Raw genomic sequence first — 17,848 nt, forward strand, 5'->3', positions numbered from 1 at the left:
CACACGCATGCTCACACACACATCACCTACAGTCCTCACAGGGCACCCAGCCACAAAAAAGCCGGCAAATCCCGCAACAAATTACTATCATCAAACATAGATCAGTTTAAATGTTCTTCACTATATAATGAATATGCTGTTATTCATACATTTTTGTCATTATAAATTTTACTGCTTGATGTCACGGATGTGAATTCCAGTAAAGATCAGAATAATCCCACATGAAATCGCATTATTATCGCATTACTAAAAACAATATTCTTGTAATATAATAAAAACAGGACTAATTTAGAAATGTCAAACACGTTCATTTATTACACATGAAACAAAGAAAACTGTTTCATTTTGTTTTACAAAAATTCCTCTAAAACAGAAATCAAATAAAAGCACATTTGTCTGGCTACATTTCTTTGCTGACTGATATAAGGCAGGTCTCATGAACTTTTTGTCAGTCTTAATTCAGAAACAACAGTCCTGATCCTTGATACTAAAAAAAACCTGTATGGTCTACATATGATAAATTCAACAAAAGAATTATTTGTTGCAATCACACTTCAAATTTGACTTCAATTTGGCCAATAATTTTTTTTTTGTCATTTGTGTAGAAAGTTCAATTTGGTCTAAATATTTGGATCAAATTGACAGTCCCAAAAGGTTGATTATGTTCTGGACGTAGCGTTTTCAGTGGGAGAAACGTTTCGTCACTCATCCAAGTGACTTGTTCAGTCTCAGCTGACTGCAGGTTTCCCCAACCTTATAAACAGTACATTTGCACAATGACTGTAACCAGCCCACTGAAGGGACAATGGGCTGGGAGGTCAGTTCCTTGATTATTAATATGCAAATTGTAACTAATTACTGATTAGTTCCCCTCAAAAGTAATCCCATTACTTTACTGACTTTTTAAAAACATGATTTACAACCTGAATAGGTGATAAAGCGATAGATCTTTCAGCCCAATTCTACTTTTTCTGCATAATCCATCATACAAAGTGTAATCAAATGAAAAAGTCTCTTTTTAAAACTAGTTTTATTAGTTTTAATATTTTAACTTAATGCATCAAGCAAAAATTAAATTATATGCAACATTCTCTGACTGGAAGAAATTTGTTTAACATTTAAACCTATTTTCTGCACATAAAATAAAAAAAATTTTGGTGTTTACACTCACTCTTTCAAATAGATGCAAGTAAAACACAGCAGAAAATAAATAAAAAAGTGGGGTAGGCGGATGTTTGCCCTGGTGCAGGTGTGCCGCAGTGGTCATGTCAGAGGAAGGGTCCGGGAGTTTCTCTTTGGATTTCACATTCCCGTGGCAGCGTACTCGGTGCTTGCTCTGAAGTTTAGGGTTTTTTCCCTGTAAAAATAATTTTTCTTCCCAGACAGTGAGCAGCAGACGCTGATGATTTTGTCACTTTTTACAGAATCAAACTCAAAGTAAGGTCAGTACTTCCACGCATTAAATACTGCACCTCATACTCACTCCTGCACTCGTTATATTATCCATTGTTGATCTGCACACAGTTGCCACGAACGTCGCACTCGCTTATGTCATTGTCATGAGACACTCTCGCAAACGCAGTGTGAGAGTAACGCAGTAACGCAGCGTGCTTACAGGAAAGTAACAGTAATCGAATTACCTTTTTTGCAGTACTAATCCCTTACTTTACTCGTTACTGCCCATCTCTGTTGTAGAGTATTAAGAAATATAATTACAATACAAAGCAAACTATAATCGTAACAGCTTCTACGAAGTCAGTTACAACCAGTCTAAATTCTTCAGTTTATGAGATTTTGCGTTTAAAAATGTGATAAAACTCCTTCTCCTCGTACAGTTTTTCTAGAGTAGATCAATGTTGGAAAAATTGTATCCATTTCCAGCTCAATAATTAGGCGTGGAATAAGCAAAGGGGTAGGAGCTCTTATTGAATCTATTGTACAACAGCATCTCAGACACAGAAGATTTTTAGTCATATACAGCTCTTTGAATGATGTCCACATTTGCCTGTCTATACTCTGGGCTTCTTAAATAAAAATAAACTATGGTTCTCTCTCTGCTGTAAAATTAATTGCTTAATAAACAGTTTTGTCTTTTAATTTACACAGCCTCCATGACAGCCTTTTTCTTCTTTGTGGTCTTCTTTTGGACATTAACTGTGTTGCTGCTGCTGTTGTTGTTTCTGACACTGCTGGCTCTCTTCATCTGGTACACCACCTTAGCTGCTTCATCAGAAAGAGTCAGCTGTAATAGATGTAAAAAAAATAAATAATCTGTGAATAACTATTTTTTACAAACTCATAAACAGACCAATAAACAAAATCTAATATCTTGTTCAGTGGATCTTGTACTCTTGCACTAATTGCAAAATTTTCGTCTATGGAGAGGTTCAAAAAGTGGCTATAAAAACTTTATTCACTGTGGTTGCTTGAAAGGTGCTGACCATTAAGGGGCTGTGATGGAGTTCAATAAGCTCATTCTCACTCTGAGTTTAGTATTTACTCAAGTTAAAATTTATAGGGTGAGGGCTATATTTTCATATTTACAACTGTTAGAAGTTAGTATTAACTTTGTTGTTGATCTGTTACAATGTATGTGCAGACAAAAAAACAAATAAAAAAAGAAAGATTACGAGAGTGCACAACATCTGATTAATGTTTCATGAATTCTTGTGCTGCTTCATTGGCAGTTGTATAAAAGTACAATTTTCCACATCTTTGCCTGCTCAGTCACAGACAAACACAACATCTGGCACATGTAAAAATAAAATAAAAATGAATACTTCCAAAATGTTCATGTTACATAAACAAAGGGTTTATATAATGATACAACTCACTGTGTGATATTTCATCTAATTGTCTTCATTAAAAAAGTGTATGAATACCTGGGATTCCGTGGTAATGTCCTCACAAATTGTCGTCATGGTTTCCATCCAGTTACCATATATACTCTCTTCCTTTTGGATTGGCCTCCACTTGCTGTAGTTTAGAAAGAGGCACTGTTACTGCCTACAACACAGTAAAGTCACACACACACTTGAACTCTAACCCCTTAAAACCATTCCACTTTCTTCTACTCACTTCAACCGTTAACGTAAAATGATCAGGTGGTGGCTCAGTGGCCCCACAGTACAGGTGAACTGATGGGTCTAAATCCCCCCATTCAATGTAATGTAAATCATTTGCATAATTATTCCTCAACGTAATGTATAACACTTTACGTTTGGTCTATATAAGAGAATACTAAGGTAAGTTAGTTTGTTTTTAGGAGAACTCGAGCTCCTTTTCTCTGTATGATAAAGTTTAATGACCATTTTATGCATGTGGTGTCTCAAATTTAATTCCTGAAACACTGTGTGGCCAAATGTTGCAGAAAACAGTAGCTATATTATTTGGGATCTATATAGAGTTGTTTTAACTACTTTCTGTCACTTCTACAAAGTAGAACTTACTCTACTTCTTCACATTTGTTATAAATTTTGTATAAAACATAATAATAAAAATGCTTGAAGTAAAAACAGATTTCGGTCTGGCTTTCACTGACTTAGGACCAAATTCACCAAATTGACTTTTTACAGGATTCATCACAACAATAGCATGCAGCATACATTATCAGGGCCTTAATAGCCGGCTACTGAATCTCTCATATGTGCATTCATTATTACCTTTTTCTCCATGTATCCTCTACAAAACTCATACCTGACTTGTTGTAGCAGGTCTTGCTGTGCTTTCAGCTGCCTTTGTGCCTCCTGCACTTTACCCTCCATGGTTAAACTGGCACAGAGCTGTGCGCAGTGAACATCGAGCACTGCCATGTTAAGTCTACCTGCAAAAATCCGACTTCAGACAGACAGATAAAGAAGATGAAATTAAATAAATATAAATATCTTTTATGATTAACTGGAACACATTTAAGTTAATGATTCTAAAAGTATTTAACATCCAGTTCCAGCTTTTTACCTGCAGGTAGTTGCTGGTCGCTGTTCAGTGATAATGCGAGTGATTCTGTGTTGGTCTCTGGTCTTGAAGCTGAGCTGCAGTTGGAATGGAAGCGTTCCTTTCTGGAGAAAAACTGGTGAATACAGACCAATATATAACAAAATAGATTAGACTTTCTATTCTATTAAATGCTTTCTGCACTACAAATAATTTTTAAGCTGTAATAATACAGCAGAGTTGACCTACATTCCATAAAATCAGGTTTTACAGCAAACTGGAAGGTGATCTCCAGACCTTTGGTGACATTCCCAATCTCTCTTACCAGTTTGTGATTGTTTTCATCCTCATATGGAAAATACCTAAAGTGAAAGAGAGAGAAGAGTGAAAATAAAAGAAGGAAACAAAGTAAATTAATATTTTGGATACCACTGCACCACTCTATATCATTATTGTTATTAGACTAACATGCAATCGAGTATGTAAAATGTTTATGTGGCAGTGTTTTTACGTTGCCACTCACACTCCATCAGAAGCGAGCAGGGTTGCTTTGACTCCTGTAGCTAGGACGTTATCTTCGGAGACCGATTGAATCTCTCTTGCTACCGTGCCAATGCTGACAATATTTACCTGTGCAAGCCAAGGAGCAGGAGTTACAGCAATATGTTCTTCTTTGTGTTTGCTTGTGTGAATTAATTTGTGTCTATCTTACTCTTCCTCCCGTAGCATCTGCCAGTTTACCAATATCAGCCAGGCGACAGTCTGTCCCTTCAAAAGTCATTACTGATATTATGACTCTGAAAAAGGAAAGAAGAGATATGTTTTTCACAGAATTAGACAGGTTTTGTGGCTGATGTGCTCAGTTCATGCAGATGTGAAAAGTTCAAAGGTTTGAGCTAGACACCCTGCTGTAGCCAGGTGAGTCTGAATTCTGGAATGCTATACAGTACATGTGCAAAGAGTATACAAAAGAGTGTACAAACTGTAGCATGTAGCTGTACAATGAACCAAGTCTTAGTAGTAATTCTCCATTTCTACTCCAGAACAAAGCATATGTTTCCAGTTTTTACTTTGTTTATCCCTACAAAGTGACTTTTTTGTGCTGATAAGCTACAAGTCAGCTGATTTGCACTGGAGTAAAGGCTCTTAAACTTCACCAGATGTTGACGTCTTTGTTCTGTTCCAGATTCTGGTCATTGTGAACCTCTCGCTCACAAGCATATCTTTTTTTTCCTTTTTTTTCCCACTGTTTTATTTTGACTGACGGTTTTATTTTATTTATATAATCCCAATCAAAAGTTTAAGAATACTTGAAAAATGGCAAAACAAATCATATTTTGCATGGCTGGATCTTAACAAGGTTCCAAGTAGAGCTTCAACATGCAATAAGAAGAAATGCGAGGTTTTTTGAGCATGCATGCATTATTGAAAACAATGCTTAAACTGAAAAAGGCTGTTTTATAGCTGATCAAAAGTTTAGGAACACACCTCCAAAAAAACAACAACCTGTAATCGCCCCCAAAACAGAAATCAGTGACCAGTGGCCGTTTGATGCCTCTGCACAAGCTCCATTGTTAAACTGAAGGAAAAATCACCCCAGACCATTATTGTGTCCCCTCCACTGTGATGCATAGAAAACATCTAAGGTTGGATCTACTTGTCATGCCAGTAGCGTTGGAAACCATCAGGACCATCAAGGTTAAAAAAAATTTTCATCAGAGAATAAAACTTTATTCCACCTTTCAATGTCCCATGTTTGGTTCTCTCTTGCAAAGTCCACATGGTCAGTTCTGTGGCATTCAAGGAGATGATACCATTGAAAACGTTTTTTGTTTTTGAAGCCCTTCAAATTAGATGCCGTCTGATGGTTAGGGGGCTGCAGTTGGCACCAGTAACGGCCTTAACTTGGTTTGGGGATTGTCCAGTGTCTTGACGGACAGCCAATTGGATCCAGTGCTGGTGAAATTGTTTTGGGTCTTCCACTTGACTTTTTCGTTCCATAACCCCCAGGATCATTTAAGAAATTCCAAATGACTGTCCCACCTCAGAGGCGATGGCATGCGCCGAGAGACCCTGCTTATGCAGTTCAACAACCCGACCACGTTCAAAAAGGGAAGTTTTTTGCCTTTGCCATCAGAACATCATGACACTGTGACTATCTGACAGAAAATGACAATGAATCCACATTTTTGCACAAATTTGGCCTTTTAAAGGCAGGCGGTCCTAAACTTATGAACAGCTGGTGTTGAAAATAAAAATCTTTTGCTTTAATTACACAGTCTGCACTTGAATCTGTTCTGTCAGGAACCTTGTTAAGATCCAACCATGCAAAATATGATTTTTTTTGCCATTTTTCAAGTGTTCATAAACTTTTGGTCGGGACTGTGTAATTAAAATTAAAACAAATATACTCTGTAAATAGAAAAAAGTAAAAGATTTGAAATGGTAAATGGCCTGTATTTGTATAGCGCTTTACACATCCATTCACACACTGGTGATGGCAAGCTACATAGTAGTCACAGCCACCCTGGGGCGCACTGACAGAGGCGAGGATGCCGGACACTGGCGCCACCGGTCCCTCTGACCACCACCAGTAGGCAACGGGTGAAGTGTCTCGCCCAAGGACACAACGACCGAGACTGTCAGAGCCGGGGCTCGAACCGGCAACCTTCCGATTACAAGGCAAACTCCCAACTCTTGAGCCACGATTGCCCACAATCAATATATGGCAGGAATATCTCCAAATACCACACAATTTCAATACTCGAAGAGGACAGGATGAAGTTTACACTTAAATCTGCAAAGCAAAACAGGACTATTCTTGTCAGCTGCTGTGTTTAGGAGCAGAGGTGGTGCCTGTCTGACTTCGAGGCAGACTCTTGTGTGGCAGGTAAATGATTGTTCACCAGAGACATGGTTAACGCAATTAAACATTGACAAATGCTCAACAACTTTGTGCATGCATGTGAGCCCTTACCCCTTCTGTACCGCATCTAGAGCCAGCTGAGTATAGAAATATGGAGTAAAGGCAGAAGGAGTCAGAGAGGGAGCTTGCTCCATCTCTCCCAGTCCGATGTTTGCTTTGCCATCAGTACATAAAATGACCTGTAAATCACAACAGCCGCAAGGTTCTTGTTAATAGTGGTGACAGTCACACCACTCAGTCGTCCCAATCACACCGTAGTAAAATATCTGACCACTCATTTAGAGACTTTCACATTTACTCACTTTTGACCCGGGGTACCTTGAAGCCATAGCAACGGAGGCTAATGCTGCGGGACCGAGACACGTGGCTCCATGTTCCCTGAGTCTAGAGTCAGAGATGTGGAGAAAACAAAGAGTGTTTCAGACTGTACAGAGCATTCTTCCATGTTTCTAAAACACTTCTAACACTTACTCTTTGACCCTCTGTATTAGGTGGTTGTAGGTCTCAGCGATACAGTGTGGGATGTGGTAAGTCACACCCTTTTCCCATATATGGTCGTAGTCAACTAGCGCCCAATCCCTGAGTGTGATAGGAGCACTAGTACCATCACCATATATTACAACCTGTGAAACCAGCAGAATGTAGTTAGAGTACTCCAGGGTGGGGCGGGAGATTTATAAGGTCTTCTTTATTTAATGTCTTCAACATTTAATTCACATTTTGACAAAAAAAAACAAATTCTCTGGCAGATGAGGGCAGATTGCTTCTTCCTTCTGTCTGCTGAAGAGCCATCTTCTACAGAGCATGACAGTTCATCATGGTAAACAGGAAGTCCTCTTGTTTTTGTGGGGCAGGCTACATAACTGTCAATTATGCAATGTCCAAAAGGGACAAAAACAGGAAAACATTTAAAATTCTCTCATGTAGTGATAAATAAGGGATTCAATGGACATTATAAGTCTGGTTCTATGAACAAGGACGTCTTATGATCTGCTCCACTGATTTTTCTATTTTACAACATTGAGGTAAAACTGGAGCAATGTACTTAGTTATAGCAACATAGAGCAATGAAACTAAATATTCATTGTATCTTGAGTGACACGATTATATATTCATATAGATTAAAATTGGCCAAAAAAAGACAAAACCATAGGAAAGACAATAATGGGCTTTTCTATTCTATTCTACTCAAAAAATGAGAAAGATCGCATGGAAGTAAAAACAAATATGTAACAGTAGAGTAAAAGGTAAAAAAAAAAAAAAAGTTTTTGTTGTTGTTGTTTTAAGGTAGCAATATAGACAGCAAAATACCTAAAGCTCCCCACTCCTGATAAGGACCCCAGGTTCAGTCTGAATCAACCATAATGATTTGTTCTCGTTGTGATTTCTGGGGTCCAAAGACATAATGAATACTAAACACCTTTTACAATCTTTTACTACATGCTAATTGGATGGGATAACACTTATATTTGTATTTAAATGTTCACAAAAAAAGAAAGATTCAAAAAAGCAGCATACAAGAATCAGTGTTATAATTAATACTACTACTACTGCTACATCTCCTACCTCATCGTTAAATGTCACCAGAGCCACCCTCCGATGAGGGGACCGTTGCTTTATGGTGAATAGTGCCCTGTAGAGGGCGTCCTGCATACCCTGTGAACAGCACAAACTTTAAAACAAAATGATTATGTTAATGCAGCCCAGCCAATCAAACCACAACAAATTATCCTCTCACCTCTAGTCTGGATACGTATGTTACAGAGCCATTGCTTGATGGAACCTAAAGCAGAGCAAACATGATAAGACTGAACATTTCAAATGGAGTTTTATTGTGATTTAATTAACCTACAATCATGTGGAAAAGAGGTTTCAACTTTGGAAAACTGAATGTCTCTTTACTGCTACTACAGGTATTCAGAAGGTAAGTAGCAGCCAGGTGCTGCTAATTAATTACACTTGTTTAACTGATAACAAGTAGACACCTCGATGACAGCAGACATTTTGGCATTTAGCTATATGTTACCACAATGCCATAATCTTTTTAAGAGTGGATGTCCCAGTAAGTTCACCCGAAGAACAGATTGTACAGTGCTTACATAAACTGCAAGAAACTCGAGAGGTGCATCTCAGACTGAGTTAGCATGTTAAATGTAAAAAGTCTTGACAGTGCCATTAGAAAAAGACTGAACAAGTATGGCTTGTTTTGAAGGATTGCCAGAAGAAACCCTTTTCTCTCTCTCTCTGTCTAAAAAAAATAAATAAATAAAAAGTAAATAAAGTTGCATCTGAGCAAAACACAAGACTTGGCAGGGACAAGACTGCACAGACGAGATCAACCACAAGGCTAGCCTCCAGCTTTTGATAAACAATGACTGCAGGAATTTTACCCGCAGTGTGTTTGAATAATGCAATCCACACACCTCTGTAGTAACGCTCATGCTGCCAGAAGTGTCCACGCAGAAAACAACTAGCGTGTCCTCCAAGTTCTGATAGTCGTCTTCACTCTGTCTGGGCAGGTAAAGGTCATCACTGCGCACACCGGCTCGCTGGCCAATGCACAAAGCAGCTAAACTTTCATCTACACTGTTTTCATATCCACAGAACTCACATCGCCAAACCTGCACAAGAAGAACAGGATTTGCTTTTGTTTGTTTCAACTACCTTTGTCCAGTGGAAACCAGTTAATCAATTGGTTGAGTCCAAAGAAATAAAAAATTCGGGAATTAAATTACCACTCACGTTCTTCTGTAATGAACTGAGACATGACAAAGCAGCACTACATTTCCCACAAATCACTGGCCTTTGAAAAGTCTCCATGCCTGAGTCTGATAAGCAAAGAAAGAAAGAAAAGAGATTAATAAAAGCCCAAAAAAACTTGGAAGGAAGTGTGTTTGCATGTGTGTGCCCCCTGACCTTGACTGATATCAACCAGTTTTCCAACATTGAGTGAGACAACGTTGACGTTGGCCTTCAACCTGGTTAATCCTTCCAGCTTGTCAACTGATGAAACGCGAAAAGGAAATAAGAGAGAGAAAGATTAAATTTCAACTACAAAACATAAGGAAAGACAGGCAAATCAAACTCACGTCTGGGAGGAACAGGAGGAGGGAGGGAGGTCGGAGCAGACGGAGGCTCGAAGGAGGAATTGTTGTAAAGTGGAAGAGAAGTAGGCCGAGGTTTCCTCAGTCGACGAGGGGGCAGCGGTGGAGGAACCTCATCTGAAGTAACAAGGAAACACTAAATAAATAGCCTACAAAAGCAAAACGTATCAAGTGACGTGTTCTCTAGGACATGCAGAGTCCAGGCTATGGCTTTATTACCTCACTGCAGTCATTATCTGATGTGCATATGTGAGATCCTTTTAAAATCTTCTTTCAAAACTTGTCTTAAAACATTAAAAGTCTATCAGAATAAAACTTCCACCAACCCATGGACCTAAAGGAAATGGCTACAGCCGATCCGATCAAAGATTGTGAAAATTAACAGCTGATTTTGTCTCTTTAAAATTTGATTTGTAAATTTAAAATTCACTCTCCTTAAAAACAAAAAAACAAAAAAACAAAAATATTACATTACTCAGGTGGGCACACTTGCCCTTTAGTTTAGTTATCACAGCTATATATTAGCATGAATGTCAGGCCTTTTTAGGAAACCCATGAGCTTTTTAATCAGCTGACAGTAATCGTACTAATTTCAGTCCTATTTCCTTTATCTTTAATTGAATAAACAGAAACAGAAGCCATGATTTATTCCTGTTGATGTAAGGCAAAATAGGGTTTGTGCAAAGTGTACAACAAGCTTGAAAGTCACTATTTTGTGTGGCCACCTTTATTCTTCAACACAGTGTGAACTCTCTGAGCTTTCTTGTCATTTCTTCTGGACTAGTTCTCTAGTCTTCCTGAAGAACATTGGATGTTGGCTCACTTTTGCTCTGTTGTCTGTCAAGATGCACATGCAGTACATTCTGGAGAGCATCTGACGTGCAGCGGCTTCATTTTTTTCTGCATGAAAATGAGCTTAACACCTCTGGTTGATATACAGCCGCAAACCATGACTGAGCCTCCACCCTGTCTTACAGATTTTAAATCAGAATCAGAATCAGAATAAAGAAGGAAATTATAGGTTACAGCAGGCAGCACGCTAATGGCGCATGCACACTTACAAAGGAGCCCTCTGACCAAACTTTACACAAACATCACATTGGGAAGACATGTCAGAGAGGTAGGCTGATAGGAAAAAACAACAAAATTCATAACATGAGGTGAGAGGAAGAGGGGAAAAAACTCCACTCAGACTGAGCTGCTAATGGGAGAACAGTTTGAGAACAGAAAAAAACACCCCAGCACAAAAAGCCTGTATGTCTGTCAATACACCGTAGAAACACAAGACAAGAAACACTCAGTGTTGTACCTTATCCATACCTATTGATGTAAATTTGAACCAAAAAGTTTAAACTTCATGCTGCTGATTTTCAGTCTGGTGAAGTAGAGGGGACCTTTTCCCCAATCTAATCATATAATGTTGGTTCCCTTACCTAACCAAAGACTAAGTGAAAGTGAAACTAAACTGGGAGTGAAATCAGAATTAATCCTAGAAGTAATGCAACATGAAGTCTGAAAACAATCCAAAGTAATAATGTCTTAATGCATCCTCAATAATCCAGGCAAGGAAATCCCAGAAAGTTTATTCTGTTCGCCTCAACATTTCTTCACTGATCCAAGTGACTGCATCCATCTCAGCTGACTGCAGCTTTCCTCAACCACATAAACCGTTGCAAAATGATCTGAACCTAGCACCACTAACAATGGGCCGTGGCGTCGATTTGGCAGTCGTCAATATGCAAATTGTCATCAGTGGCCATCACATGGGGAATGCCTGCGACCACACTGGACCACACTGGACCATAAGAACCACATAAACCATTGCAAAACGATCCAAACCATTGACAGTCATGTGACATCAATGCCAAAAAGTCATAAAAGCGTTCACTGTGAGACCTAATATCCATCTATCCATCCATCTATCTATCTGCAAATATGAAAGCTGTTTTATAATAAATGCTGTCTTTTTGTTATATTCTTCTGATTGAACTTCAACCAACAACATTTTAAGGGATGAGGAACTCAGAAAAAATTCTACAGGCCATCTGTCACCATCCATCCATTCTGTTGTGCTTATCCAACCATTTACTATCTATCTGCAGAACAAATAATACAAATCTTGACTTTTTTTATGATCTGCGTTAATACTTGATATGTGGAATATTTACTTTATTTCTTACATTAACTTCACTGAAATTGATTTGTGTTGGTGAGAAATGCAATTTTACTGGCAATGGGGGTGGAGCCAGACTGATTTGGACTGATTTTTTGGTTTTATCAGCATTAACTGTCACACTTGGTTATTAGAGCTATCTGACATCTTTTTCTCTGTGTGGACTTTCCCTTGTTGAACCTCTATCTTTACATCTCCTACACAGTTCGTCTTTTTGTCTGTCTTGCATTTGCAAGCATGCCCACACACACACACACACGCACGCACACACATTACTACTTAATATGCTTTCCTGTTATTTCACTGCAATGCTCTTGAGAATTTAATCAACGCTCTGGCCAGAAAAAAGCAACGGTTCATCACCATCAGCGTGATGAGAGCTGCATGCTTGTGCACATTTTTTGCAAGTGCATGAGTGAGAAAATTACCTGCTTGTTGTTTTACTGGCACTATGTTGTCATACTCGGGCCCCATAGGAAAAACGCCTGTAGTTGGAGGAAAAACCCTTCGTTATAACAGGTTTAAGCAGTTATGCACGCTCTCTTCCTTTTTGGTGGCACTTAGTACAAACAGACGCAGACTGTTCTGCAACTCGGGGTCAAAGATGTCAACATTTCACCGGCTTCATGTACTTGAAAGGTTCTAACTAAGCATGAGCATTATTTGTCACATTGGCGAAGATACACTTTAAGAAACTCACCTGGTCCATCTGGACTCCAGTTGCAAACAACATGGCTGCAAGCAAACTCCATCTGCAACACACAGATATTAATTTAAATTGATTGCGACACCATTTAAAAGACCCACAATCTCTTTGGGTTTTTATCTTTAAGAGACAAATGAATCAGATAATGGGGACAAAGAAAGCGAGAAAAGCTGACATATCAGCTTCATGATTATGGTAGATGAGCTTCCTGGCATTGTCAGTGCGTTGTCACCACAGCAGCTGTTCTTTTGGTTTGGTTATTTTTCTTGTTAACAGGTGCCTCAGTAAAACACTTCCTGTTATAAGAACAGGGAAGAAATGAGAAAACATGAGAAGTAATGGCTTCTTGAATGTGAAGAAGGAATAAAAGTTGCATTTTTCTTCAGGTTTGGTTTGTTTGGTTGAAGTATGGCTGCAGACACTGAAACTAGAGCACAGAGCCAATGCCATTGAGGTCAACGTGAAGGAAATGACAGGGTTTAAAGTTCTGAGAACTGTTAAATTATTAACCAGATTTAGATTGTTTTGAATCAGAGCATGGTGGCAGTCACAGAGCAGGCTACAGACTAATGAGCGTTAAAGAGGTCAAACCATAATCTCACACCCCCAACCAAAACCCCCAAACAGCTCTAATGTGACTCCAAAATGATCTCAAAAGCCTATAAAATAAAAACCTGCACATTATTTTAAAGCAAAAAACTCAAAAAGCACCTAACATGCATGTGTTTGGACTGTGGGAGGAGGAAGGAGCACCTGAAGGAAACCAACGAGAAGCCGCAGAGAAAACATGCAAGCTCCACACAGAAAGGCTTCCTGTGAGCCGACAGCCAAACCGCTGCACCGCCCTGCCCTGATATGACTGCACTATCCTGCTGCTGATTAACACGATGCCTTGAGAAATGTGAGGTTTTTGACGTGTACTTTAGTGACCAGCTAAATTTCTTCTACGTGGACCTTAACTAAAGCAAAAAGGAAAAACTAAGGATGACTCTGTGGATACTCAGAGTGATTGGTCAGATAAATATGTTAATTTATGTTTTCAGACAAATGTTTTGGGGCGATCGTGGCTCAAGAGTTGGGAGTTCGCCTTGTAATCGGAAGGTTGCCGGTTCGAGCCCCGGCTCGGACAGTCTCGGTCGTTGTGTCTTTGGGCAAGACACTTCACCTACCGCCTACTGGTGTTGGCCAGAAGGGCCGATGGCGCGATATGGCAGCCTCGCTTCTGTCAGTCTGCCCCAGGGCAGCTGTGGCTACAACTGTAGCTTGCCTCCACCAGTGTGTGAATGTGAGAGTGAATGGGTGGATGACTGGATGTGTAAAAGCGCTTTGGGGTCCCTAGGCGGGACTAGTAAAAGCGCTATACAAATACAGGCCATTTACCATTTACCATTTTGAGAACATTTCCTTCTTTCTTGTTTCACAATAAAAATGTGCGCAATTTCTATTTTTTTATCATTAAAAGTTCATGATCCTTAGATTGTGCACCCCATGTTACACCCAGAAAATGAAAATGATGACGTCAGTCAGTTTATTTTCAAAAATTTCTTTAGAAAAGTTTAAAAAGGAAAGTTTTAAGACTTAAAGGTAAAAACTGTTTTTAGTGTATAGCAGCTGCTAGCCATAGTGTTGTTGTTTGATTTCAGCACATGAAGAGTAGAAATTTTAAAAATTCACATTTTTCTGTGTTCTTCATATTTTCACAGCTCTATGTTGTGAACTGTTTTGAACCATGTTTCCTCCAAATTTATTCACGAAGCAGACATTCAGTTTATCAAGACAGCAGCTATCTGCACTGATGACAACCAGAAATTTTTTTTTTTTTAATTAAAGCTGCTTTATATTAAAGGTGTCTTTTTCCTGGCTGTTTTTTTTTTTTGGTTTGCTTTTTTCAGATGGAACTTTAACCAGGTACATTTTAAGAGCAGAGGGACTCAAAAAAAATCTAAAAGGAAAGGTTTTTACTGTGTCATGGTGAGCTTATAGTTCATCATCAAAAAAACTGAAGGTAAGCTTATGTATCATTTTTAAGAGCAAGATTCGCTCTCAAAAAAAAGATTCAAACGTAAGTAATCTAAAACGAACCACACAAGCTTTACTTTAAAAAAAGAAATTGTGCATTTTGCTATGAATTACTCTAAAAACATTTCTCACCATCACAGAGATTTAAAGGGTTTTTTTTTTTTTAGATTGTAGGTAGAAAATCCTGAAGATCTCTGGAGCATTTTGTTCTGACAGCATTTGGATTAGAAACACACTGAGTTTTCGCTGAAAGCCATTTTGAAACAAGAGCGGGCTGAACCGCAACATTAGCTCTACTTATGCAAACTCATTGCTTCAAAAAAAAGTCACATCAACCCAAGAGGGTCGAGCTATACTTATTTTGAGCTTGCTGTAATTAAAAGAAGATAACATAAGCAACAACTTAAAATAACACACCAAAGTCTGACCCTTTTCTCCACTTTATACAAGCTTTGTTTTACAAGTACTCCTGACTCAGAAAGTCAAGAATGCACAGCAAGTAAGACAGCGTTTTCTCTATTCCTGTGACACACACACACAGCAAATAAAATACAAAAGACAGAGGTCGGCACCTCTGTGCTGCTCAGTATGAAGGCAAAAAGTACTAATGAGTCAACATAAGCAAATGCTCTCACTTAACTTAAGGAGCTTATTTGCATTTTCACACAGCAAGTTGGGCATGCCCGGGAAATCATTTCCTTATTTTTGCTTCCCTAAACCTCACAACCTCGGTTATGCTCAGAGGTTATCAGCTCTCTAAATCACTCCAGGTTGCTCTATAAATAGGTCGATCTTGGCAACCGGGACCAAACAAGTTGAGCTGCATACTTCACACATGTGCAGCAGAGTTTCTGCAGCTTTTGCAGGTTAGTTTCAAGGTTTGCATCAGTTGGGTACCTGAACTACTTTCTAGCCTTTCATAAAAAGGACCTCTGGTGGGATACGCCTGTCACCCAGTTTAATTCAGTAAAGCTGCTAAATTGCATCTGAATGAAGAAGAAAGGTGATTTGAGAAACTTTGAATGTTGTATGATTATTTGTGCTGGACAGGGTGGTCTAAGTCAGCAGTCCCCAACCCCTGGGCCTCGGAGCGGTCCGTGAGTCGTTTGGTACCGGGCCGTGAGAGTTGAGGATCAGGTGTGAAATGTATGGTTTTCAGGGTTTTTATCGGTTTTCAGCGTTATTTTGTTATTGTTTTTATCGTTAACTCGGTTTTCCTGGGTCTTTTCACGTGTGTTATGAATAAATCTTATTTTGTTGTATTTATCCGCGACACCTTAAAGGCCGGTCCGTGAAAATAATGTCGGGCATAAACCGGTCCGTGGCGCAAAAAAGGTTGGAGACCGCTGGTCTAAGTATTTCAGAAACTGCTAATCTGCTGGTATTTTACTGCACAATGATCTCTGTGGTTTACAGAGAATACTCTGAAAGGGAAAATATATAGTGAGCAGCAGTTCTCTGGGCCTTGTTGATGTCAGAGGTCAGGGAAGAATGACCAGAGACAATGGTACTTCAAATAAACACTCATTACAACCAAAGTATGCAGAAGAGCATTTCTGAATTAACAAGGAACCTTGAAGCAGGTTTAATTCAATGTTATTTATATAGCGCCAAAAACAGACAATAAGAAATGGAAAAATGTTGCCTGGTCTGATGAGTCTTGATTTCTGTGGCAAAATTCAAATGGCAGTCAAAAGTTGGTGTTACATGAACATGGATGCACAGATCGATGCATTGTATTAATACTTCCGTCTGGTGGTGCTGGTATAATGGCATTGGGCACATTTGGGCCCCAAGTGAGCATCATTTAAAAACCACAGCCTGCATCAGTATTATTCCTGGCCATGCCTATCATTTTATGACCACACTGCACCCCTCTTCTGATGCCTGTGTCCAGGACAATTCGATTTTTTCAAGTCAATTTTATTTTATTTATATAACACCAAATCACAACTACACTTGCCTAAAGGTGCAAGGTGCAGAATAATACACCATGTCACAAAGATCAGGATAATCTTAAACTGGTTTCTTGAAGATTACAGCGAGTTCATTGTACCCAAGAGGCCTCCAAAGTCACCATATGTGAGAACAATAGAGCACCTTTGAGATGTAGTGGAACAGGAGATTCACATCATAGATTCATGAAGATTCCAGCATCTTCATGAATCTGTGCCATGAACAATTAAAATTGTTCTAAAGGACAAGAGTGTGCCCAACTCAGTGGGATGGTTGTTCCTCAGGAGCCAGAGCAGGTCATCTACTAATAGGAAGGTTTGTGGTTCAGTCCCTGGTTGCTCCAGTGTGCATGCCCAATATACTTAGGCAAGATACTATGTTGCTCACCATCAATTTATGAAAGTATTTGATAGAAAGCACTTTTAAAAATGTGGGGTGAGGGTGAATGAGGCACGTTATATAAAGCACTTTGGGTGCTCGGGTAGAGTAGAACAGTGCTATATAAGAACCAGTCCATTTAGTAAATGGACTGGTGCAGCTAATAAAGCATCCAGTGGGTGTCTGTTTTCCTAAACGACAAATTAATCTCATCTGTTGCATCTGTTAGTAAATGAATTCTTTATACATACTTGTACATAGATTCAATTTTGAAAAGTGGATAAAGCAGGTGAATATCATGTTTGGAAACTTGAGTCCAAAACATTTAATCAAAAGTTAGCTAAGTTAAAAATACACGACTCACGCCTGAAAATAAAAGCTGTAACAATAGTTTTATCGTGGATACACACACACACAATACAATAAGAAAAGAAATACCTTTGCAGCGGTCTGAGTGCAGCGGTGTCGCTCAAACTGAAAGCGTTTCATGAAGCATGTTTCTAATGTGTGTGAGAGTGTGGGCGTGTTCAAAGTCTAAACAGCAACACTTTGTGCATGTGTGTCAGGAAGTCGGTGCAGAGCTGGGGGTTTTTTTTGTTTTGTTTTGTTTTTTTCTTTGACACAGTGTGAAACGAAGTTTTAAAGGAAGCAAG

At 39.0% G+C, this 17,848-nt stretch overlaps 1 protein-coding gene across 1 annotated transcript; it reads right to left on the bottom strand.

Annotated features, from left to right (window-relative positions):
* Positions 1–310: 310 nt before the first annotated feature.
* si:dkey-9k7.3 (circularly permutated Ras protein 1) lies at positions 311–17,684 on the bottom strand. Its single transcript, XM_087839234.1, has 19 exons — positions 17,634–17,684; positions 12,837–12,888; positions 12,565–12,621; positions 9,949–10,080; positions 9,776–9,862; positions 9,602–9,687; positions 9,283–9,480; positions 8,598–8,642; positions 8,426–8,515; positions 7,331–7,482; positions 7,162–7,243; positions 6,911–7,038; positions 4,646–4,730; positions 4,457–4,563; positions 4,183–4,295; positions 3,958–4,069; positions 3,697–3,837; positions 2,883–2,976; positions 311–2,242 (listed from the first exon to the last, which is right to left on the bottom strand). Exons 1-19 carry the CDS (start codon positions 17,682–17,684, stop codon positions 2,099–2,101), a joined length of 1,956 nt encoding a protein of 651 aa, XP_087695360.1. The 3' UTR covers positions 311–2,098.
* Between the last annotated feature and the right edge of the window lie 164 nt (positions 17,685–17,848).

This window comes from Neolamprologus brichardi, chromosome 3 (genome assembly GCF_056152115.1).
Source record: "Neolamprologus brichardi isolate AB-2024 chromosome 3, ASM5615211v1, whole genome shotgun sequence".
Lineage (NCBI taxonomy): Eukaryota > Metazoa > Chordata > Actinopteri > Cichliformes > Cichlidae > Neolamprologus > Neolamprologus brichardi.